Source organism: Acanthopagrus latus, chromosome 15 (assembly GCF_904848185.1).
Source record: "Acanthopagrus latus isolate v.2019 chromosome 15, fAcaLat1.1, whole genome shotgun sequence".
Taxonomy (NCBI): domain Eukaryota; kingdom Metazoa; phylum Chordata; class Actinopteri; order Spariformes; family Sparidae; genus Acanthopagrus; species Acanthopagrus latus.
In genome coordinates, this window is record NC_051053.1 from 12394631 (window position 1) to 12419849 (window position 25219).

The 25219-nt window shown below is 44.5% G+C and overlaps 1 protein-coding gene across 6 annotated transcripts in view; it reads right to left on the reverse strand.

The window, feature by feature from the left end:
• The window catches only part of LOC119033946 (signal-induced proliferation-associated 1-like protein 2), a 90291-nt gene that overhangs the window by 4179 nt on the left and 60893 nt on the right, over positions 1–25219 (reverse strand). For 2 of the 6 annotated variants that reach the window (XM_037124574.1, XM_037124577.1), the window contains exons 10-18: positions 21828–22124; positions 18596–18742; positions 16979–17082; positions 15990–16078; positions 14412–14785; positions 11656–11913; positions 8373–8508; positions 3674–3896; positions 1667–1798 (exon numbers count right to left, since the gene is read on the reverse strand). In XM_037124574.1, the coding sequence (XP_036980469.1) occupies positions 1667–1798; positions 3674–3896; positions 8373–8508; positions 11656–11913; positions 14412–14785; positions 15990–16078; positions 16979–17082; positions 18596–18742; positions 21828–22124 (1760 nt within the window). The remainder of the gene's footprint in view (positions 1–1666; positions 1799–3673; positions 3897–8372; positions 8509–11655; positions 11914–14411; positions 14786–15989; positions 16079–16978; positions 17083–18595; positions 18743–21827; positions 22125–25219) is intronic. The other 4 variants (XM_037124575.1, XM_037124576.1, XM_037124579.1 and 1 more) reach the window with 4 other exon arrangements.

The following is a 25219-nucleotide window of genomic DNA, read 5'->3' on the forward strand; positions in this document are numbered from 1 at the left end:
GAGATTAAGGAAACCCTTCCATTAATTTAGACCCCCAAATGAAAGCTAATCCACTCCAAGACAAAAGCTGATGGAGCCTGGAGTTGGTTGCTCAGACGAGGCAGGAAAGGGAGACCGAGCTCTTCATTTACATATGAATGAACATTTTCCTCGTATTCGATGGCTGCATCGGAAAGATTAAAGACTTCTAGGAAATCAGTGACGGGCGCGGAAAAGCGGCTTGTCATTTTTATGTGACCCTGTGTCCAGATTTAGCGGACAAATGGTTGAAAATCAAAGAGGAACAGCTTAGGCTGAATTGAAAACATGACAATCCAGGAGTAAATAAACAGCGGCGTATTTATTGGAGATGGAATAATAAAAAACATATTACATAGTTGACAAAGACAGCTTTCAGTGATTGCACCAAAAGCCTTTTGTCGGTGAAATTCACTAAATCCCATTTTAATTCCATCCAATTCAACTCTAGAAGTCAGGAGGCCAGGATGTGTTTTCGGATGCTGCAATCCAAACAGTCTCTCTGCAATATGAATTGGAGCAGCCTGGCAGGATCCGCAAGGTTAGGAATGCTATAAATGCTTTACATCTCTGGCAAACTTTCCTCCCCTGGCTCTAACCAGAGCTGGTTAAACATACATGGACCACAATGGCAGCCTGGAGCAACTGTCTGCTCAGCAACAAACCTCCAGTTTACATAGTGTTTTTCTGGGCCAGCCGGGCTACTGTGACAAACCCCTTCTTGCTGCCAGTCAGACTCTGCATCATCTCCACTGATTCCACTCTCCTTAAATGATACGCTGCGGGCTATGCAGCAGGGATTGGATCAAAGACGGAAACTCTACAGAGGATACATAAATTATGACAAATGAACAGTCACATGCTACGTTGCCTCTTCAGTGGTCTCGGGGTCAGATGTAGTTCAAGTTGAAACGAGGCTCGTGGCATGTTCGCGTTTTCCGTGACAAATGGGCAATACAGTGGCATGAGTGCGATCGAAAAAAGTACTTCAACTTGAAGAAATGAGCAGAAGTGATGATGCTGACCATGAAGTGGAGACATTTAAATGCTTATAAACTGAAAACATGCCGTGACTGAGTGAGCAGACAGATTTCAGTCCTGCTCGATTCCTAAATGACTTGTCAAAGACCACAAACACTCTGAAGCAGCCATTTACAAGGTCCGCCTTACGTATGATGATTGCTGTTTCTAAGGAGAGAATCTGCCACTTTCAGTCAGATGACTCATCTTGTTCTAGCAGAAAAAAAATCTTCGAGTGGACCAAATTCAGTTTTAATGGAGAAAAGGCCAGCGGAAGAGCTGCGATTATCCCCAAACTATCAACCTCGGAGCTTAACAGTTAAAAAGGCTTCGCTGGAAGAACTCTCCCTGAAGTGACGACTTAGAAATTGGCTCCATGTCTGTGCTGAGAAATGATGGCTCATTTTTCCAAGTTAGGGTGCTTGATGGATTCCCACAAGTCGCCTCGTACAGCACTTAGGAGACGCTAGAGGACACACACAAACAAAGCGCACACAAACCTGCACATTCAAGCCAGCTAGCACTTGCAGATTAAAGACACACACACACTTAACACACACACAAACTAAGCAGCAGTAAGGGGGAGGGGGTTACACGAGGTGCCAGCAGCTTCAACCAGGCTGGTTACCTTCGAAGGCTCGTGCTGCATCAACCAGGTGGGACCAGTCCAGGCCCGAGGCAGTGTCTGGGAGGGGCATGAGGCCCGGGTCGCTGAACTTGGACCTGTCCGCCAAGGAGCCGTCAGAGAACCAAAACTCATCTGCAGAGACAGGCAGGCACTCAGATCAGTGTCTAGGCCCAGCCTGAGTTTAGAGCTAATCTCTGAGTCGCCCATCAGTTTGCATCAGAGCAGACAAGAAGGGTTGGGAGAGGGATGGAGGGGCGTAGAGGAAGGGGGGGAGGCAGGGGGTTTATTCTAACTAGTCATAGCTGAATAAAAAGGTCCAGTCACTGCTCATCAAAACATCAAAACACCTAGCTTGAGTCCGCTTCTAAACTGGACGCACCGGAATAATAAATCCTCTTAAAGGTCGCAAACAATTTAACTTTGAAAAGAAAAGTTTCGATTTCTGTGACTGCACACCAGCGTCTCTGCATAGCACTCACAAGGCGCTGTCTGTGGGGCGATAAACGACTTGTCTAAGTGAATGTCTTCATGTTTCAATCAATATCTCCTTTCCCCCCCCCTCTGTCTCTACCACCCTCCCTCCCTGTCAGCTCTGAAAGACTTGGAACGCAGTAAACAAGCTCCCATTCTGCAGAGAGGCATTTAGAAAAGCATGAGTGGAGAAGAGACGGCAAGAGCTCGAGGTGATGCAGACGCTCTCCTTTCAATTTACCCGAGCGTCACGGCACTCGAGTGAGCCGCTGTTTACCAAATTGGACTGTTTCAGTAAGGGAAAGAGGGAGCCCGTGTTCTCGACTATCCTTCAAAACAATCGGGGATCCATCAGGTTGACAGCCAGAAGGGGCTAAAGAGAGAAACATCTTTCCAAAAGCCATTTTCTATCTAGCGACGGCAGCCGGAGACGGATGAGGAGCGGTATGGAAATGAGACAGGAGGGACAGAGAGGGAAGGCAGGCAGGGACTCATGAGTGAATGAAATATAATGTATGACAGACACTGTGACACTCCTGATGGGAAAATAGGCATGTTCATGTCGCAGATCTTAAGGACCTGCAGTGGCGCAGGCAGGACACATCACACCTCTCATTGCTGATACATATTCAGAGGATGCTGGGCCAGCAGTAGAGAGGGGGAACACTAGCCAGCAGTGACAGGTGTCTGCTTAATGCAGACGGAGCGGCGGGCCTCTTTGCAAGTTGCGTGCCGCCTCACCCAGTTCCAATTAGTTGGTTATATTGAGGAGTGTTGCTGGAGTGTGTACCAGTCTTGCTAATGATATCGGTAGGACGCAAGTGGCTCTTCAAACAAGTAGCTGTATCCTGGCTCTTATCTGGGGCCAGAGAAGAGGAATGATAATCCAAAAGCAACATGCAGAGAAAGTCTACATCAGTCCTCCTGTCTCTGAGAGGTATTTTAATAAGACAGAGCACGGCCCTGTTTGTTTCTCTTGAAGCAGCTTCTCTGCGGCATACTTGGTAGGAGGACACTGATTGTGAAATTATGGGCTGGTACCAACACTGACGTTTGTTGTTGTTTTGTTTTCATTGTTTTTTTAGTTCCTCTATTGTGAAAGGAAGGACAGAAAGAAAGAAATCTTCATTATAAAAATAAAGTAATTCAGCCCTTCATTATATTATCTCGTAAGATCATATGAATGTATGATACAGCCTTTAACACAAAGTTCTTTTACATTAAAAAGACTATTTTGTTGAGAGGTAAAAAGCTTCAAAAGCCTCTCTCTGTTAGCACTACCCAACTACCTACTCATTGTAAAAGAGTTTTCAGTGCTTACATAGCCCTACAAACTAATGGGTGGAATGTCACAGTGGTACATGAATTTCCCCGGGCAAAATTCAATGCATCACAACTGCTATTAGTGACGTTCATCCTACTTTACCAATAGGCCCAATGGTGCATCCTTAATCTCCCAGTGAAGAATTGCAGAATTGCAGATTGTTTGTGTTTTCTTTTGCAACTAGGTTAGTGAGTTTCACCGCCTGTACTTACTCCTTAGGTTGGACGCCCCCTGGTTGTGGATCATGCGAGGAGGCAGCGTGCTGTGGTAAGGTGGAGTGGTGCTGAAGAGGATGTCGTTAGGCATGGCTTGGTCCAGCATGGAGCTGTGCGAGCTGGCGTAGGATGAACCCTTGCGGTTACTACACACGCTCTCGTCTGACAGCGTCCGGTACAGTGTGGAGCGTCTTGGTGACAAACTGCCCACTGCCGACACCTGAGAGAGGGAGAAGCAGAACAAGCTGTCATGCGATGGTCACAACGATGCAGACGACAGAGCTGAATGACCTCTAAACCCCCAGCGATGGCCCCTTCTCTGCAAACCTTCCCCACGCCTTGCCCTTATACAGCACAGCAGGTGTACATGAGCAGGCAGCTGGGTGGGTGAGGAGGGAACATCGGGGAGCGGTGTCAGGAATCAATTACAGTCTTTGCTCTCAGGAAAATGCAGATGGATTGAGCACAGCTGGAGAGTGTCTGGCAAGTGGGAGAAAGCGGGGACAGGGCCTGTGGAGGTGGTGACAGAGGTCACTGCGCTGAGGCGGCCAACAGTCACTGAGCTTAATGTGATGGAGGAAAAAAAGACTGCTTAAATCCATTGTATTGGTGATGGCAGCTTTGCACTTACCTTAACAACATATATCAGGGGGGAGGTGCAAGCTTTTGTCTACAATCTGACTTAAAGTAAACACAAGCCTGCTAGAGTAGAATAGCCATTACAGCTAACTGCATGGAGATTTAAAACCAGGTCACATCAGAGGGTGTCGACAAACAACAAGACTTTGTATTCCTTTCAGTATTGTATTAAGTACTACATTGGTGCAGATATTGAAGGTAATTCAGCGAGCAAGTTGACCCAGATGTAGATCCTTACGCAGTTAGATAATGGCTAATTCAGGGGGCCAAGTTCTGTGCGTACTGTAGGTCAGCCTCAGAGACTACCGTTAGAAATTATTCATGTGAATTTGATGTTGATGTTCCCCACAAACATTGTTCGTCACGAGTCCCTGTTTCCTTGAATCTCTCCAACAGTAGCCACGGGTGCAAAATGAGCGCATCCATAATCACAATGGCTGCCTTTATGGTAAATAATCCTGGTTGAAAAACATTGTCATTTTCCTTCAATTAAACTCCAGCGATCATCCAGGGATTGTCGATACAGATGAATAGAACACAGGGGCGCTCCTGTATAAGTCAATTTAACTCAGCGCTCTATTAAAAACTCATCATATTAAATGAGCCCAGAACAAATCTTCTTTTGTGTGCTTGCTTACAAACCAGACAAAGGCCCAGTGGACACAGCTCCGTGAAGCGGCCCGTGTAATGTACTTACATAAAGTGTGTGCGATTCCTTGCATGTACTCTCTCTAGAATAGTACTCGTATTGCGAAGAATCTGAACACTGAACAGGAGATCAGTGTTAGGCCAGGCAGGGGTCGGACGGCGACACAAGGTCAGGGTGAACAATCCCAAAGGCTGTGAGGGTTTGAAAGGCAGCATCATCCTGAGGGGGTGATGCTGCAGTGCACAGAGAAGAGTGAGACATACTGCTGCACGGATACTCGAGTTTCGCGACTGTTGCCAGACTTTTGATGGAGGATCTCCTGTTTAAACGCACGAAACCGCGGAGGCCAATCCAATCCATCATTGTCCCTTTCAGCCTACATAAATATTGCAGCAGTGACATCAAAAGTAGCCACAAATGATATGCGGGGCAGTCGCCCAGATGGGTGAATGTCTGCCTTTGGCTTTCCAGCTGTAACCAACACTACACTGATATCCCCACAAGCCAACACCCAGCCATCTCCATTTCAAAGACCGATTCCCCACAAATCCCACCGTGAGAGTTTGACAAACATCTAGTACGTCTTTAAATGAGATATACACTGGCATTCAAAGCAGCATACATACATACGACGTCTCACAGGGTTTAACTTAACAAGGTTGTCTCTTATTGCGAGTTTTCCCACCCAACTTTACAAGATTAGACCCCATAAGGTTCTCGCTCATCATAACAACTTAGAACAGGATTTGCTGCTCTCTCTTATAAAGCAAAAATAGCACAGATTTAGAAGTGCAGTAAACGGAGTCACGGCAGATGAAACCATTTGCAATAGGGCTTAATGTTTTTTCAGAAGCCATCTATTTATTACATCTACAGCATCAAACCGGGCTCTCTGAACACATCCTGGCACCGCCTGATTGAACTTGCTGAGCACATTAGGCAGAAAATATCATATTAATCAAACCTGCAAGATTACGGACTATTTTGGTGTGTCTAAATCCACCTCGGCTGGCAGCGGTCTGCGCTCTGATTCAGGCTGCAATGCCTTTGAATTCTTTCGTTCTTATCAGTCGAGGCAGCACTGACACATCCAACATTTTTTCCCCCGATTTCCTGCACTTTTTTTTTTTTTTTTTAACCTCACTGCCCGCACTGAACAAAGACAACAACCAGCGTTGGAACCCTTTGACGTGCCACTTGAGAGGATGTGTCGGACAACCACCTATTCAGATGCTTTTTTCTTTCCCACAGGAGGTTCAAAGGAGGAACGTTGTGGGAGAATAAGCTGTGAACGGCCTTTCCTTTACGTCAGCCACACAATAGCCTGCCTGTCTGTGGAGGGGCGTCCCAGCGGACCGGGCGGCTGGCAGGGAAAATCTCTCTGCACCTGCTCACCCACACAATGGCATCGGGTGACTACCGGAAGTGACACACAAATTAACCTTTGCCCAAGACTCCGTTTAATCACTTACGAGATTAAACAACTCAGACTGTATTAAATTAGAAATACATCGCTGATGTTTCCAACGTTGTCATTACTGCAGTCTGATTCTTTTACGTGCCAGCAGATGATTGAAAACATGCAGTCCCAGCGAGGCTACTCCCAAAAAAGAGTAGTATGTGTTCATTGGGATCAGATGTGTACAGAATATGGTTGGAGTATCTGGCTCTGTGCCCTCCCTCATGCATCTCTCTCCCAGATTGCTTTTCCACACACTGTATTATCATGCTGAATCGGACTGGGGAGTGAGACTGCAACAAAGACTCAACTTCTCTTTGAATCCAACAAGCAGTGCCTTGCACCTTTGTAACGGTTACCGCGCATTCCTTCTCTGTGGGGAACAAAACAGCATCAAATGAAGGGAAATCACAGCGCAGGCCCGATACACCTGCTTTCATTTTAGACAGCCCATTCTCCTGTGAGCGTAGTGGAAGTGCAGCATACAACAGCAAGATGAGCAAACCACTGCACTGAGATACATCAAGTGAGGGTCGAGGCCTGCTTGTGCCAGAGGACATGCCTGTCATCTGTAGGGCTGGAGTGCATTTATATTGGAATTGAGCAGCATCCAAAAATAACCCATTTGTACGTCTCCAGGGTCTCTTACTGGTAGATAATGGATGGAGGGGTGGGGGGATGGCACAGGGGAGACTGAAGATGCAATTAATAGAGTCTGCAGGACGCAGGAACATCAAACATCGATGCACTCTCTGCAACTCCCTGCCTTTAATCCATGACATCCCGACTGAGCAAACATAGGCCCCCTGTTTTAAATCAAATTAACCAAACACTCTGTTCCAGTCAGAGGCGACTGAAAGGGTCTTGTGTCAGGGAAGACAAGCCCTATCAGCTGTGGTGCCAGCTGATAGGCAGCAGATGTTTGTCCTGCTTGTGCTCGCTTCCCAGCAAGAGGTTATCTGACTGATTCTGGCCTTATGTACTGTGCCTGTTTGTCAGCATGATGAAATAGCATTCAGGGTTTGGGGACGATCTTTGGAATGTCACATGATCATGCTACCAACATTACTTCACAATTTCATCCATACAATTAACATGTAGAACAAGGACGTGGGCTTACACCTGGATGGCTGGGACATGTCCCTTCCCATATCTGAGTGAAGTCGTTAGCATTATCTTAGTGGTGAGGTCATACATGATATATCCATATATCCTCCTGGAGGCTACGTCTCCAAGACAACCAATTTAGGCTTGTCAATGTTATCATCTGATTGGCTGAAAAGATGAGGGCTGTCCTTTTCACTGGTGCCAGGATTGCTCATCACACACAATGTAGTTTTGTCGATACCAACACATACAGCATACAGGTGATCTATTATAAAGGTTTATCACAACGATAAGATAAACCTGCGTCTGTCATCTGTAGGCTAGCACTTGGCTAATTAGCAGGAGTAAATGCAAAAAGGAATAAATCAAAATATGAATCCGAGTATAAAAATCTATTAATTATTTTGTGTGCAGGAAACACAGCAGGGTGCTCAGGAAGTAGCACAGGCTGATACTGAAGCAGGTGCATCATCAAATGATAAAAGTTAGTGTTAGGATGTTCAGCAAATATAACTGTAAACCTTGACCTAAAGTCAAGGCCATGAATTTTTATATATATATATATATATATATATATATATATATATATATATATATATATATATATATATATATATATATATATATATATATATATATATATATATATATATATATATATATATATATATAAATAAAATCTGCTTCTTCAGAAAATAAATGAGTTTTACGACATGTTTGTATGTACTGTATCTTATCCATTAATGCATAATTCAAATCAATGCATTTAGTTTTATATAGGTGGTGGGTTGATGTGTCTCTACAGCATTGAGACCGATCATATGCCCTTGATGTAACCTCACCTTCCGAGTCCTGTCTTCTCCTGGAGGGCTGTCAGGCTGCATCATTTTCAGGTATTCTTCTTTCGAAAGTCTCTGCAGTGATTTCCCATCCCGCTCAGCCTGGAGACGGCAGGCAGCCTCCTGTGCATACAGCTGCCTGTGGACGACACAGAGGGCACAGAAGAGCAGGGCTCATCAGAAGGGCCATGGAAGACACAACATGCAACGGGAGGCCTTGGGCCATCACAGCTCGGGTCCAGCTGTTTAGAAAATATTGTCAGTTTCACGCAAAGCGCTCAGGTGGATCCATCTTAGCATGCCAACATCAGGTGCATCCCTGCTCCATGCTTGTCAGGTGATCATGGGGTAAAAGGGGGTTGGAGAAAACAGGGAAAGAATTTATTTCCAGTCTTAACCCTGCCAACCCATGATTAAAGAGACTGTGAAGAATGCAGCCAAGCACGTTGAGAGGTGGAAAGGAAGGAAGGAAGGAAAAAAAGAGGGTTTTGGACAGAAATTACATCTGAAGACAAGTGCAAACCAGGGACTCTGGGGGAGTGTTCAGACAACAACAGAGGAAGACACGAGAGCTGTTAGACAGGGTTGGAGAAGGAGCCAAGCCAAGTGGTGACAAGTTTTGTTTTGGTGGCAGTGGTTGTCAGTGAGGTATTTCAAGAGAAGATTAACATTATATTGAGAGTGTTTGCTGAGTGTTTAGAGTGGGAAGTGACCTGGCTGGTGAAGCTGTGTGGCTGTGAGACCTCTGCTTTAAGTGTGTGTGCTGTTGGCAGGGTGTTATAAAGCCGCAGGGGGGGTTGCAGTACGCTAGATAGCAGGATGTTGGGACAGCCTGACTGTGTTGGTTACCTTAGAGACACTAACGCTGAGAGATGCCCCAGCACCATGGCAACCAAGGCCTAAATACATAGATGGGTGTTTTCATCCATTTGAGATTGCTGGGTGCATCCTGACTGATACACGACATCTCTGATTCAAAAGCTCTTTTCTCTGGGCTTCATCCAAGAAGGAAAATGCATTTAATTGAGCTGTATATACTGGTGCTTTGGTGAAAAAACTGTTGGGACAAACCCCATCCTCTCCTTTTGTGTCCTGATCAGCTCTTGTCCAATTTGCTGTTATGTGATCGATCCATGATTAGGGGAAGATCGGAACCTCGCTAAAGCCCTGTCCTTTGCAATTAAAAATTATTCTGCTGTACGGGAGCATCATTTTAATGCCTACAGCATGCAATACATGTTATCTTACACAGCAGGTCCTAAGTATGGATGTGAAAAAAAGAGAGTATGTTTTCATCCACCTGTTCCAAATACACACTTTCTAATGGCAGAAATTTGAAAAAGACTGAAAAAAAGGCTTGGCTGAAGAGGGCATAAAAAGAGGAAACACAATTATTTCTTTCTGCACCTTGATGCTGAGGTGCCTTCTTTTGTCAGAGACGAGGTGTTAATGTTACACTGCCCATCATTGCTACAGGACTCCAAAGAAGAATAAAGAATCCTTCTAAAGAAAAAAATGAGTGGGGTTGTTATAACCGCAACATCGCTGGTTTGGGTCAAGACTGGGCTGCTTGTCATCTCCACTCTCTATTACAAGAGTGGCTGATTAAAACGCCACAGGGTACACGTGTTTCAGATGAGACAAATTCCTTCATCTTAGGTGGGAAGCAGCATGAAATAGCATGATATATCAGAGTTACTTATGCTTGATTACATATGTGATGGTCTTGAATAAAATTGCCTGAAGGTAACTCACACAAATGTGGGCCGATGTATGGTGTCTGAAATTCAGCTCAAATTTGCTCAGAATTTGAAACAGAAATGCAGGAATTCAGAGAGTGTGTTGGCTACGGGTCTAACAGGAGGACAGTGGGATTCTGTAGGAGATACACAAATGTCACAGCCACTGATGCACAGCTGGTTGCCATCTACTCTCAGCATGTGCCACACGTGAGGACTGTCCACGTAAGGACACTTTTAGACCTATGAGGACAGGCTAGTAGGGCGGTGGTCGGGGACAAAGGGGGGTGGTTGGTATGTGGAGTGAGGGGGGCAGGCTGGGTCAGATTGGGGCCACGGGGTTGACTTTGACTAACTGTATACCTTGAGCGTTCAGACAGCATTGTGAGAAGGAAGGCTAACAAGCTCTCTGCTCCTCTGGAACAAGAAGCAGAAGCAAGAGAGACAGAACCCTGGGTTAGGAGCATTGTTACACATCCTGCATTACATACAGTGTTACAGCAAATGAGAAAAACTTCTTAGAAAAGGGGGAAGAGAAACTTCATTATGTTAGAACAATATCTGTGAGTAATATTAGCCCATTCATCATGAGGCACTGTTACGTAAGATGAAATAAAACCACAGGAATATATAAACAAACAATGGGGAGGGTAACTGAATTACAGAGCTTTTTCATAAGTCGGCAGAAGATGACTTCAGTGCATGCGATCAATCACGGCGCCCTTAAGTGGCAAATTTCACAGTCTAAATGAAATTACTTGGGAGCTAGAGCAGGGGGTTTCTTCCAGGGCAGAGCTCACATTCTCTTCTCCAAAATATGCCCCAAGCAGGTCACGCAAACACCTTCGAACAAGCACATACACACACATCTACACTCACACCATCAAAGCTGTGTTTCAATTTCACCGTCAATGGCTCTCTGTTCTCAGCAGCATCCATTTAATCACCAGACAGATACAGTCAGTCATCACTGCTCATATAAAGTCTCAACCTGGCTTAGCGACTGCATGCATTCCTCTCCCTTTGTGAGTATTTCTAGAGGCTACTCTGCGGCAGGTGTCCTCGGGCTGCATGTGCGTCAGGAGTGTGTTGTTTGTGTGTGGATCGTTGTTTGGCTCCCAGCAGAGATGCTGATCTGGTAGAGTCTCAGCCTGGCTGTCCACGGGGACCCGGCTTCACGGGAGCGATCAATAACCACAAGTGACATGTGCCAAGTGTATTATGTCCACGGCTTCATTGAGCTTATTTATTTTGTGGCTGTCGGCTTCAATCAAGGCCAGTTTATGCACACTGGGTGGGCCGATGGAGGGGGGACACTTGTATTGGAATGGCCTTTGTGCGACTCTACGTCTGGACGGAAACAGTGAGAGGAACAGTGCTGAAGTGGCTAGTTAGCGTGATTAAAAAGTGCATCATCTAGCTTTGCACTCTAGCTAGTGTAACTGGAACCAAACTGTACTAACTTTGTGGTGTATGCGCTAAATATTTTCTGTCCGTTTTCAGTCACGCTTGCTCTTGCTTCCTCGTTCACACACACACACACTCACCCACACTCTGAAATGCTGGGAGGTCCCTCAGTGCTGTGGGCATCATCATCATCATCCTCGGTCGTCTTCATGCCCACTGGGAGAGTGCAACCAGCCTGCGGCCGTGCCTGTCCGCAGGCCTCTGAGCTGGGACCTGGCCCCGGCTCTGGCCCTGTCAGTGAGCTGCTGGTCTGGGGGATGGTGTACACCTTGGAGGAGTCAGCTGACATACAGTATCTGGCACCGCGGGCCAGAGGACTGCCAGAGTGGTGTGAGCCACTGACATGATAGCAAAAAATAAAGCATAATGTAACTCAAAAGTGACCAAAATGAGTGAATTTAAAAAAGGCGCAATATGTAAGAATTGGCCCCCACACTCCAAACAAATAGGGGGCAGCAAATATCACCAGAGTAACTGCTTACTGCTGCTAACTGTGGCTGCTGTTAGCTAGTTAGCTCAGTTAGCCTTGAAGCTAGCAGTTTGAGACAAGGAGCTCAGGGACTAGGGTAGTGTTGATGTTTACACCACTAGCACAACAGCTTTGTACTGGGACAGGTCATGGCTAGCTGGTTAGCATGCTAACCTCAGTAGATATCTATGCAACACAATATATAGACATAAAGTCAAAACTGCTATTTCTTCACATTCTGTTGACAATTTTAGTCATTGTTTCAAATAAAATTCTTACATATTGCGTATTTAAACAGAGAAAAAAAACATGAAAGCATAAAAAATACAATGAAAAAATGAGAGAGTAATACTGAAACTCAGCCTGGCTGTTGACTCAGGCAGGATGACATGATTTCCTCTACGCAGAGTGTAGTCACGCAAGTTCACCTCTGACCTACATTTGGAGATGACTCACATGCAGTCTATCATGTGCGTATTCTTGCTGAACTTTGCCCTTTCAATATTTAGTCAAATATCAACTGACAAACCAGATTAAAGGGTCAGTGCACTCAAATCACTAAGTAGTGTATTTCACCACTTTCTGCCAGTGGTATTTAGACAGTAAATCTGCAGAGGTTTTGAGAAATCCTCCACTGTGTCTTCTGCTGATTTATTTCTTAAAAAAAAAAAAAAAAAGTAAGGACATGGCTGGCTAAAGGTTAAAGGGAAAATGTTTTTTTTGTTTTGTGACTTTATGATGCAATGGTCAAAGTGCTTTATTTCTTGAGAAAAAATATTTATTTAAATATTTATTACTAGATTTCAGCTATAGTTTTTTATAACAACTTTTGCTTCTGGTTTATTTCATAGACAGTAAAATTGTACAAAATCTATCTGATTTAAACACATTTATGTGCCATTTCCTTGATTATTGTTGCAGCTTTGTGAAAATAATTAGGACCCCTCAATATCCTTATCCTATCTAATCATTCACCTAATAACAGATTAATGCAGGATGAATGTATCACATTTAAAACAGCAATGTGAAAATGAGAAGCACTCTGCCTGTTTTTGCTCCTTTTTTACGTACAGTACATCATTAATATGAGGGTGGACAGATTGGGTTTGGCGTCAGTGACCTGGTTACGATCCATCATTTAAGTATCATCTTGCTGTTTGCTGGAAAACTTTCGGCGAACACAAAAAATTCTCATAAACCACCCTGAGACATACGAGTTGGCTTTAGCTGGAGGCACTACACACTCCGCTTCCATATTCATGACCATCTGGGCCACACCCTGCAGAATGTGCTCCTGCTGCTTCACTGTTTGCTCAGATGACACTCTGGTGTCAAAGACCATTACATAAAAGGTGGGAAGCATCGGAGTAGTCAAGGTGATGGCATGGGCTCTTTAATCATTTCTGAATGACATCCTGGAGCGGACAGTTCTGATGGCTCCCAAACCGGTCAATGATCTGAACAGATTGTGGGAACATAATCCTGTATGGCATAAACAAATAGATACCCATTCTATTTCATACAGACAGACTGTGAGTGGCTGCAGGGCCAACCCTCTGTGACACCTCTCCTCTTCCCCAGATGGGCCCCAGTCTGGTAAGTAGGACTTGGACGACGGTGTGATAAAACCCCCCATGATGCTCCAGCCTGACAGCGGCTCCACCCACAAGGCTTTCAGCACAGCTGGATGAGTCAAGTTGTGCGGGTCAGGAGTGAGGGAGCACGGCTCGGTGAAAAGGTCAACTAACAGCTAGCAGCTATCCTTTTGTGTGTGCGTTTGTCCATGTGTGTGTGTTTAACGGGAAAGATAATGGGCAAAAGTGTGCGGGCGTGGCGGTGGGGTAAGTGTGAAGTACATCCACATGTTTGAACACAGCAGATAATGCTTCCGGTCATTCCATGAAAAGGGTGTGATTTTTCTCAGAGGGCAAATCAATGACCTAACACACTACAATCAAGTAATTACCCATCGAGAGGAAAGAACATCAGAGTCATCACGCAAATTAGCTGGAGCATACAATGCAATGATTGATAAAAAAGCATTAAGTCTCTGAGTTAAGCATTGGGCCTGCAGAACAGCTTTAATGCACCTTGGCAAAGACACAAGTCACTGGAAGCCTGTTGGAGAAGTGAACGTGTTTCCTATAGATATTCCCTCGTTTGGTGTCGCGATATTGGCTTTCCAACATGTCACTGTCTCCCGTTGGTGTTCAACAACATGTGATTCACTCTGTTTTTTAAACCATCCAGTGACACACTTGTAGCTTCAGATGTATTGTATACATGAAAAAGAATAGGAAACAACATCTGAACTGGTTTTAAGGGGAAAAACCTGAATAAAACACACAATCTGTGTCTGGACTATACCTTGAGTGGGATGAAATCTCGCTCAGGTCTCCGATGCTTCCCTCCGTCACATGACTCGACATTATGGCAGAGGCGTAGCCCTGCGGCAGGTACAGCTTCCCATGCTCCTCCTCTGACGCCCCGTCCTCGTGGTGCTCTGATACCCAAGGGTGCCCCTGCTCCCCCACCCTGCCCTGCATTAACACCCGGGCCCCAGGGGCCACACAAGGATTAGTGTCTATGCCGCTGTCTGTGGATGCCCCTTTGATGTATGTGAGGCCCAGCATCTCTGGGTCCATCAAGTCTCCAGAGCCAAAGTGCTTATCGTCGCTGTTGCTGGAGGCGTTGCTCGAGAGAGTGTTGCTACTTGAGTGGCTCGAGTTTTTATCGCCCGTCTGGTCGGATGAGAGGGGAGAAGGGGGTGAAGGAGACAGAAATACAGCAGATCAGACAAGGTTAAGCAGCAGGTGCAAATTATTCTTAACGGCAGTTTTTAACATACTTAGTGATAGGTTTACCCATCAGGCTACATCACATGTTCATGTGTCCCTGACGGAGGTGACAGCTTTTTTCAGTTTTTTCAAGGCTATCGTTTGGCTGGTTGACAGTAAAAGGGAGGAAGACGAACTGAATATGCAGAATGTCAGACGCGTACATTCAAATTCCTTATGTGAGAGATGTGCATGATCTTACCCTCTATATAGGTGAATGATATTTGCATCAACTTTTTTTTATCAGTTCTGATCAAAAAGTCAGAGTTCAGCTAAAAAAAGTAAATACATTTTTAATGTAGGACAAAGGTCTTATAACTCATTTTGTTGACTCAAAAACAGGCCTCGAGAGAAAGTTAACAGCAATCCTCAGGATTGTGACCTGTCACGTTTTCTTCATTATGTTATGCTTCACACAGCTAAAACACAGAAACAACAAAACAGAAAAACAAGCTCTGTATGTTAGGGAAGAGAGAGGGAATGGTCCAAATTTCTATCCACTGGCTCGGGTTAATGCAACACTGGCTGAAAGCACGGGAGGATGTTGTTAGCTGTGTGCAGCAGCCTCCAGCATCAAAGGAGAAATAAAAGACAGAAGGAGAGACTGTGCATGGGCCAAAAAAAAAAAAAAAAAAAAAAGATAAGTGAGAGGGGAATATAGAGAAAGGGGGAAATGAGAGGCTCGAGCACTTAATATATTCAACCTTCTAGGAAAATGTGTCCTAGAAAAAGTGTGAGAGAACTAGAAACTGTGATGAGATGAGGCGCCCTGTTAGCATGCCAATGAGGGGAAAGTGATAAGTGCAACGAGCGGCTAGAGGGGACGACACGAGGTTGAATACCCCAAATTGAGCCGCTGTTTGCTGCAAAGCCCGTATACAAGTCCAGTTTGACCTCACTCTGATTTAAACACTGATGTGGGCTAAAGCAGCTCTGACAGAGCAGAGTTGGGCTCCAAACACAGCGCACACACACGGGCTGCATTAAGCTGCATTAAGTGCTTCTGTGCCCTTCAAAACATATCGACAGTCAACTTCTGAACACTTTCAATAAACGCAGTGTGGGCAGCTTGAGTCAGAATGAAATGAAAAGTGGGTCAGGCATTTACCCTGGACAGCTTGTTGGGTGAGTCTTTTCCTCCTTCTCTCTGCTTCAGAGGGTTCAGGATCTTGGTGGAGGGGATGTGCCATTTGGCCTCTGTGGACCGAGAAGAAAAAGCAGATAAGAGTGTAGTTAAGAGCCAGTTATGAATGGACAGCACGAATTGGGCAACTGACGAGACAAATGTTACATTTCTAGCACCAAACCAACAAGATGTAACCTTTTTAAACCTTAAATTAACAGCTTCAAAATCATTTTGATGCCACAGTGTCTTGTAACAGGGCAGATGGTGTATCTGTCTCAGCCACTGTGTCACTAGTTTCTGCACGATGTAACTTCAACGAGAGCGTAGGATCACAGCATTATGTTCATGTTTACTTCAACATACAAGTTTCCAACAAATTATTACAGACCTCTGTATTTTGACAGTGGCGTTGCACTCAAAAACTGTGAGGGGCAGCAAATTGCATAAAATGCCAATTTCTGCACATTGTTGCTTTAATATGCACCTGGATTAGGCAAGGGACTATATAAACTTCCATGTCATGATTTTCCTGGCCAAAAATAAATGCATTTCACAATATTATTCTGATAATCAACAAATGTAATCTTAAATTGCAATTGTAATTGTAAGTTGTAATCTTAAAGACATACTGAAATATCTTTACCGGACATTTGGCGTCACATTTGTAATCAAATTTCAAATATCTATATTGCATCACAGATAATACAAACATCTCTTTGAATCTACAGTTTTACAAAAATTGCAGAGAGATGACAACAAGGGTACAGCACAAGAGCAACATGACTGCAGGCTCAAAAAGAGATAAAGTTGTTAAAGCTGCATGCAAACTGTAATATGAATGGTATATGCCTTTTCATCTGACAGCTTTTCCAAAATAAGGGCAAAACCTGAAATATTTTATGCATGTTAACGTAGTTCGTTTTAAATAAGGTAATCATGAATCATAAAGGATTAAAGATCGTCAGACTGACCTGCAGACCTGGTCCTCTCCAGGGTGGGCTCCCTCTCCCTGTGCATCTCCCCGTCTCCCCCCTGCATGTCCCCCGCACGCTCATGGAGGATCGGGGAGGGACACCTGGAGACAGAAAGAAAGAGGAGGAAAATGGGCTGTAAATTATTTTTCTCTCCATCGTGTGAACTCTGTATTCCAGTCAGCAATAAAGGCTTGAATAGATTTACCACAGATGTATAGCAATTAGCTCAAGATCATTTAAGGTCGAATCACTTGAGCTTATAACAGAATGAAGAAGCTGCCAGACAACGCTGACAAGAGACCTCCTTTCATTTGACTTGGTGCTCGCTTCTTGCTCCTGACAAAAGGGAGAGAGCAGCAAATGTTTCAATGCGGGTCTTAATTAAACCTTGACGAGCTTCTAAAGGTTACAGCAGATGAACAGAGGCCGCGGCGCTTCATGCTTTTCAGCAAAGACTCTGACTGGAGATCAATCGGCCAGTCAATGTCTCCGCTGTTGTGCAGCGTGGCGGCTCTGACAGGGCACAGTGATCCCTGAGAGTTCAGTGCACTTTAGAGGCCTCTGACAGAAAGGCAGCAGCGTGGAGCTAAGCCTCTTGTCATGGTCGGCAACCACTTGCAGACAGACATTGGTCTCTGATGGGTTCTGCTCATATACAAGACTCAGACTGACAGATGTAATGCCTGCGCAGTCTGAAGCCCTGCTGCCCTACAAACCACCAAATGAGAATATTGAAAAGAGATCTATATTGATATGTACAAAACACTTGAACTGGAAAATTATAATGGCAGAGAGAAATTGTGGTGGCTATAATCATGTTGACAGAAGCTAAAAGGTCTCCTCTGAAGTCTCTCTCTCGTGTTCTCACCAGGATTTTACTTCCCTTGTGTTCGATATGGCCAAAAACATTATTTTCAACAGGCTTTCTCCAAAATTACAGCGTAGTTTGCTAAAGTGGCACTTAAGTCGCAATAGGAAATGGTGAAGGACAAGAAAGTCTTCTTTATAATCACTTCCTATTACACGTAAGTGCTCACCATTTTTATCCAGAACATAGGAGGGAAGATGTTCTCAAGAGTTACGACAACGCGAAATACTGTACTAGGCTTGTATTTGAATGGCTATAAAACCAAAATGGTTTGATTTTCAAAGTTCCCATTTATGTTTGAGGTAGCCTTTATGTTCATCTGAATGAAATCCGGAAACCAAGGCTCGGGATGACTGAATGGAAACTATAATAACGGATATTAAATGGAAAAAAAAAAAATCTCATACATGAAACTCATCATCTTCCCTCTTTTATGCTCTGGATGTGGTATTAAACTATGCCAGGCATAATGTCATTGTTTTGTTAGATCACTTCCTGCACAAAAAAATAAAGAAGGAAAAAAAAAAAAAAAGGAAAGAGTAATGACTGGCCAAAAGTGCACTGATGATTTGGTCATTTCATGGGGAAAAATTGCTGTCATTTTGCAAAATTGCAAGTTCTCAGAAATAATGCTGGGGCTGATTGTAGCTGCATTCATTATTGCTGAGCCTCATATTCCTGGAGGGACTACGTAGAGGTAGAGACTAGTTCAAAAAGAAAAAAGTAACGCTGCTGTGGTCCCGTACCCGTCATATCCAGGCTGCTGGGACCAGGTGCCGCTGCCGCACGGTCCTGGATCACTGGAGGAGGACTGGTTACTGGGGGAGCTGCGGTAGTGCTGGTCTCCCTTGTTACACGAGGTGACCTGTGGGTTCTCCATATCCTGCATCGTCCTGCAGAAACACAAGGGCAAAAGATACACAACGAAAAATGAGCACTGTAACTTCACAGAGGCCAGGTTATCAAGTAAATGCTATATCAAACCACTTTATATTAAATATTTACATTAGATTTTTGACTTGAGAAGCTGAAATTTCCAGGGAGCACGTCTTCCCCTCACTGTTTCCCACATTAATGACTATATTATTGGGTGAAACCCCAGTAAACGGTCTCTTGCACGTGAGCACCGTGGATTATCTCAAAGAATGTGAGAACTGTCAGAGAGGGAGAAGGTGTCTTGTTCTCCACAGACAAACAGAAACAGAGATTAGTTCTGGTAATAAGCCTCAGTGAGTAATCCAGATGGTGGAGTCCTGTTTGTGTGAAGAGTGAAGAAGCAGTAGCTTCTAAATGTGAGAGGGTGCTTCAGATTCCTGCTTTGAAACATAAACTCGACTCTGCTATGACCTGTTAAAGGATGTTAACTCACCCCAAACTGTCCACAATGTACGTTACTGTCTTGAAATAAGCCCTGGCCTGACCTGACATGACGAGAGGTTTCTTTGCTTGCTTTTGCCTGGTCAGAGGACTTTGGGAACTACAGTCAAGGGGGAAAATAAACACTGGATTTGAGTTTTGTCTGCTGCCTGGAGGCCTTCCTTTTAACACACACACACCAAAGTAGGTTAGATGACCGGACGGAAATAAGAGTGCAACAACACAGGCAGGATGGCTTTCACATTAAGTCTCAAGTCAAGGCTAGCTGAATGCTCTTTTTTTCCTCTATATACTCTATACCACTTTCTTCTATATGTTTTTGCTTCTGTATTTGTTTATACGACGAGTTCAGTGATAGATTTGAATTAAGCTCACATCCCAGGTGTGTTCTCCCTTTTCAAAAACATCAAAATCCAAAGAAAGCATGAAGGAACATTCAGAAAGATCAGAAACACGCAGGTAGATTTCATAAAATAAAAATCCAACAGCGCTACATAATGAAAAAATCACATATAAATGTCTTTGTAGAAGGTGACAAAGTCTCAGCATGAACCCTTTCTCCTTCGTCATCAGGATTCCTTTGTCTGGACCTCCATGGGAAACTCACTAAACTGTCAGTAACTCAGTCGCAGCACACATCATTGAGCGTTCTGGCCAGATCGCTACATTTCCTCCCCGGCTGAAGTGTTAGTCTCCCCAGTCGGGTGCAGGCACTTTAATGTGAACCAGCAGCAGCTGCTTTTTGTTCTCCCTCTCTTCCTTCCTCAACATAATGTAAAGTTCGAGATATTGAACATAATTTTTCCTGTCTGCGCTGCAATAACATGCGAGGCTACGGAGATTAGCGGCTGTCTCAGTTGGCTGCAGCATAGGTGTCATATTTTATAGTGCCAAGTCTGAATTCAGCTGTGTGTGTGGATGGGATGATGCTTTATCTAAGGTATCAAGCTTCACATGTGTCCTATAGGCCGGCGGTTCCCAACCCTTCCCTTTGTCAGACATCCCTCTACAGCACTATCAGATTAACTCAAGTGCCCTTTTATTGATACCATCTGTCGTGTTCATCTGAATTCACACTGGATGTTATTCAACACTAGTGATTGTATAGAAGTGGATATTGTTTCAGTCATGTTTCGTCTACTTAGAGTGGACAGAGGCAGACATTTTAAGTGTTTATTAATGTACTCTTAGCACATTTCAACCAATTAGTCATTAGTCACGACACTTTTAGCTGTTTTAACTATTTATTCATTACATTTAGCTGACGTTACCTGTTCAGACTACCTTGCATGTTTGCTGAAGAGTTCTCACTCAATTTTAAGTGTACAGCTAGTTTTTCTTTCTACTCTGCAATCTCTGCACGTAGACCTGGTTCATGGCTACTATAGGTACATGTTTGATTCCTCTCCTGCATGTCCACACAACATGAAAAATACATGAAAAAAACCCCAAAACAAAACAAAAAACAAACAGAATATGTCAGTGTAGAATATTCCCCTCCTGTCTCTCTCCCTCCCTCTTCAGGCTGTGCCTCCTCCATCCCCCTCCTGTACTCCCACTCCCTCTGGGGTGCTACATATCGTGGTCCAGGGAAGAGCTCTCTCTTTGTTTCTGCAGTAATTGGATGAGATGAGCTGAGCTGTGTCAGTGTCCCCATCACCTCCTCCTCGGCAGGGTGCAGGAAGAGGGAGGGGAGGGATATGGAGAGAGAAAGAAAGGAGTGAGGGAGAATGGAGTGCTCCCACCGCCAGCGACTCTGATTAGGCAGAGAAGGCAGCCATTATCCCAGTATAGTCAGAACAGGCAACACCAGGGGGGGTCAGTGTGACACACTGGAAAGGTTATCATGACTGTAGGGGTTTCATTAGAATGAACAAATCACTGCTTTACATGGCTCAATGGAGATGTCCAAAAGAGACACAGTCTAGGAGAGGAACAAAGTCTGAGCGTGGCCTTATCATCTAAAGGGAGATGAAAGCAGAGCCGTGAATTCATTGGGCTAAAATGCTCCATTTATATGTATGCAAATAATTGAACACAATAACAGCACCTCAAAGTGTTACTGTGGTTCTTTTCTAAATGAGAGAGGCTGAGAGTTCAAAGATTTTATCTCAAAGGATTGGATCTTTTGAGCGTCATAATGTTTGATGGCAAGCGTTGCTCTGCGCAGCTTTCTGAAAAACCTTGAGGAGAAAGCTTGACTTCTAAAAATGTCTAACAGCATCATTTGTTCTCTTGAGTTATTGCAGTGACTCTGTTTTTCACACCACTGCAAATAATGTTGCTGTGAAGGTGAACATTTTCAGTTGTTCTTATTGTACATACTAAAATAGTTGTGACTGTTGAGTTGAGGTTATTAGCGCGTGCTGAAAACCTCATAAATATTATTACACTCCTAAAAACTGAACATGTACAGACCCAAGAGTAATTTGTCCTTTCACAGGGAGCTAATGAAAATCTGGTTACAGTTAAGTAGTGGTAAGCAAGACTTCTTTCACAAAATTATTCATAGTCTGCTATTGCTAGAATTATCGTTTTTTTGTCATCTGATCACTTTGAGTGATGAGTCAAGAAATGGAGTGGGAGCCGATGCCGGTTTACCTGGACCCATCTGGCAGCTTTCGATCAAAGGAGGTGCTCCGTGGGATAGCTGCCTGGTGCTGCTGGAGAATCTGCTGGCACTGCAGGCGGTCAGGGCCCTGCGTGGGTGAGCCTCGGGATAGCTGTGCTCCTGCAGCTGTGGGCACCCGATGCCAGGTGGTGTTTCTCCTGAAAGGTGTCTTGTACTCGCAGGGTGTACCCTCGCTGTCGACTTTGTACTCCACCATGGGAATGCGGTAGAGCTCGGAGCAGCCCCTGAGAGGGAGGGATGGAGGGCGGGGATGTGGATGGAAAAAACTGTTACAGGTCAGTCAAGAGGTCGGGATGGAGACGATCATAACATCCTAGTTGTGCTGCGGGTTGCCTTTTCTTAAGATAGCACCTAAAATATCAACTCTTCTGAGCTCTGCTTCGTTCACCAGTGAGATGCTAGCTTGTCAGTGTTAGACTGGGTGCTGCTGAGCAGGTAGAGCACTGTGGGTTCATCTAAGCTAAGTCGCTGCTTGAGAGAGTGAGAGTGAGAGTGACAGAGTGACCATAACCAACGAGAGAATCAGGCAAGGGGACAAGCAGAGTTGGGTGACAACCAACAACCAATTGCCTCACTGGGGACAAATAAAATGATCTGACTGAGAAATCCTCTGTGAATTTGTCACTGTGAGTTATTTCACTGTCATTTTTTCATTAATGAGACAAAAAATAAAAAAGATTTTTGCAGGTTTTTTCAGGTTCTGATGAAAATCTTACAATTTGCTGAACAGCTCCATGGAGAACACAGTAGATTAATCTGGGACCAATTTCCATTTTTTTACTGTATCACATGACTCCAACTATTAATCGTTATGATTCTTATCAGTCAATAAATCCACATGACAATATGAGAATGATTATCGGTAATGTAAGAACATTATATTACATGTTTTGGCAAGTTTCCCATTAAAAGGTTTAACAAAATTCTGTTGTTCGGATAAGTCTGGGATTTTAAGCTGGTGCTTCATACTGTACAACACAACGCTGATGTTAAAACTAGAGTGAGGGGAAAAATTGCTTGTATTACCATGACTACACCAAAACACGCTGTCAGGAATATTTAGCCTGAGGCGGACATCTAGATAAAGTGTGTCAACAATACACACAGACACACACACACACGCACACACACACACTTGCATGTGCATGCCGGGGGCTTACAGGCACATCGGAGACACTTCGAAAACAGTGGAAAACACTTTGCCATTTTAATAGAGCCAAAAACCTCAGCTTGCCACTTAATCAGATATGGGTCTCCCCTGAGTAGCTCTACACAGGAGGCTTTTCCTCCCTCCATCTCTACCCCATTACTGCTAACAACGCTGTGGATCTCTGGGATGGACAAGGCCTGTGATGCCATTTCATGCAACATTAATCTTTGGGGCTGGGCAGAGGCTTGGTGTGTATGTTCGGAGGGATGGGGAGTTTACAAGGTGGTGGGTTGGGGTTAAACAGCCTGGGTGCTCTGCTAGCCCTCCAAAAGCATCTCAGGCATGACCCTAATGATTACACTGCCCTCCCCCTCCAAAGTCCATTTTCTACAATCCACTGGAGGGGGGAGCTGTGGATACTTTGCTGTGGTCATACATGTACACACAGCGGAGCTTGAGAAGGGTGTGCTGGCTGATTGCAAAGGCTGTGGTGGAGGGGGTGAGTAATCCCTCTCAGAGAGACCTTTTCATCAAACTGGGCCACGGGTGGCTGGGCTGTTTACAGCCGGTCTCCAAGTGCAGCTGTGGGTGTTATAAGATCTAACTAGAAGATCATCCTTTGCTGCTTCCTCCTCCTCCTCCTCCTCCGCCACCGTGTCGCCTGTCTCTCACATCTGGTCAATGTCGTCGGCAGGCTGGCCTGATACATGACAGACTGTCAATGGTGTGCTCTACATCCTATGTAGTTTACATTATTTACTATATGTATGAAGCATGCATCACTGGTTTGATATATGGGACAGTGAGAGTAATGAATGACATTACAGCATCAGAAGATCACAGATGCATCTTAATGACTGAAGCTCAAAAATCTACTGCACACATGTGAGGGGTCCAAACACTGGCTATTTAACAGATAAAATCATTGTCCTGCTTACTTTCATTGTGTTACATGAGGTCTTTCAGTCAGTTTTCGTTCATGTCAAAAGAAAATTGTGCTAACAAGAGTGTTAAATCCTCTGGACTGTTGGTCAACAGGGCTGCTAACCCACTCATTACATTGATTAACTCTGTTTGTGTGGTCATGCCAGGTTGTCACACTTCATTACTCTCTGAAAAGGCTAAAACAAGCCTAACAGCTTGTCAACGGGAAAAGTCTCAGCCGCTGTCTCTTTCTCTGCTTTTTGCACCATAATGACCAAGAGCTGACAAGCTTCATTTTTATCTTATGATGCTAATGTCCTCCATCAGCACCCTTACAAGCCTAGCTGGAGGTTGAAATTCCCATCCTGCTGGCCTGATGTATGTGGAATGCACCTCTTGTTTGTAATCTATAGGGGGACTGGGGCTCACTGTGTTTAAATCACAGAGACACAGCAGGAAACGGGTGTTTGGTCAACAGTTAAACCTGAGCCGGAGGCTGGAAGTTGGAGGCTGGAGGCTGGAGGCTGGAGGAGAGGCTGTTTGACACATCCAGCCTGCCATAAGGAGAGGAGGGAGCCAAGAACTGGTGAGGAATATACTGTCTGCTTCCTCTTGATTCCAACAAGAAGTGCTGTTCCACTCTTCCAGCTAAATGTGAGGGGCTATAAATTATACCACAGTGGCCTACATATATAGAGGAGGACATCCACAACTGAAAACCAACATCCGGTCAACTAAAAATACAGCTACTGCATGTCTGACTTATTGGAGGAAATCATTTGACAACACAATTGCTGGAATAACACCGTTGCTCAGTTAAAATATAGAGCTCAGCTCAGTCTGTGGCCGACAATCAGCTCTTTTAGCGTTAGGCTCTTAGAGAATTTCACTCGATCAGTGTGACAACAGGACCTTAGACCTCAAGTCAGAGTGCTGTCACTCTGATGACATGGCCAGCAACTGAGGGACATGCTAATCCATTCCCACAGTCAGAGTCCATGTCACAGCAAAGAGCCACAGAGGTTGTGACCTCCACCAGGCCTTTGCTGACCATTGTCAGGAGGTTCATTAAATAAGGTGTGCTGAAAAAAAGGGCGAGAGAGAGAGAAACTTTTTCAGCAATTTCTTCGCCAACCGATTTAAAAAGAAAAGAACGGTTCCTGCGAAGAATGCGAGGGGATTAGGGTGAACAATTTGTGATGCAGGTTCTCTGAGTTTAGGTTCAGCTGTGCTCTTTTTCACAGGGTGTCGGCATGAGAAGTGAGAAATCCGGCTTAACTTTGGTCC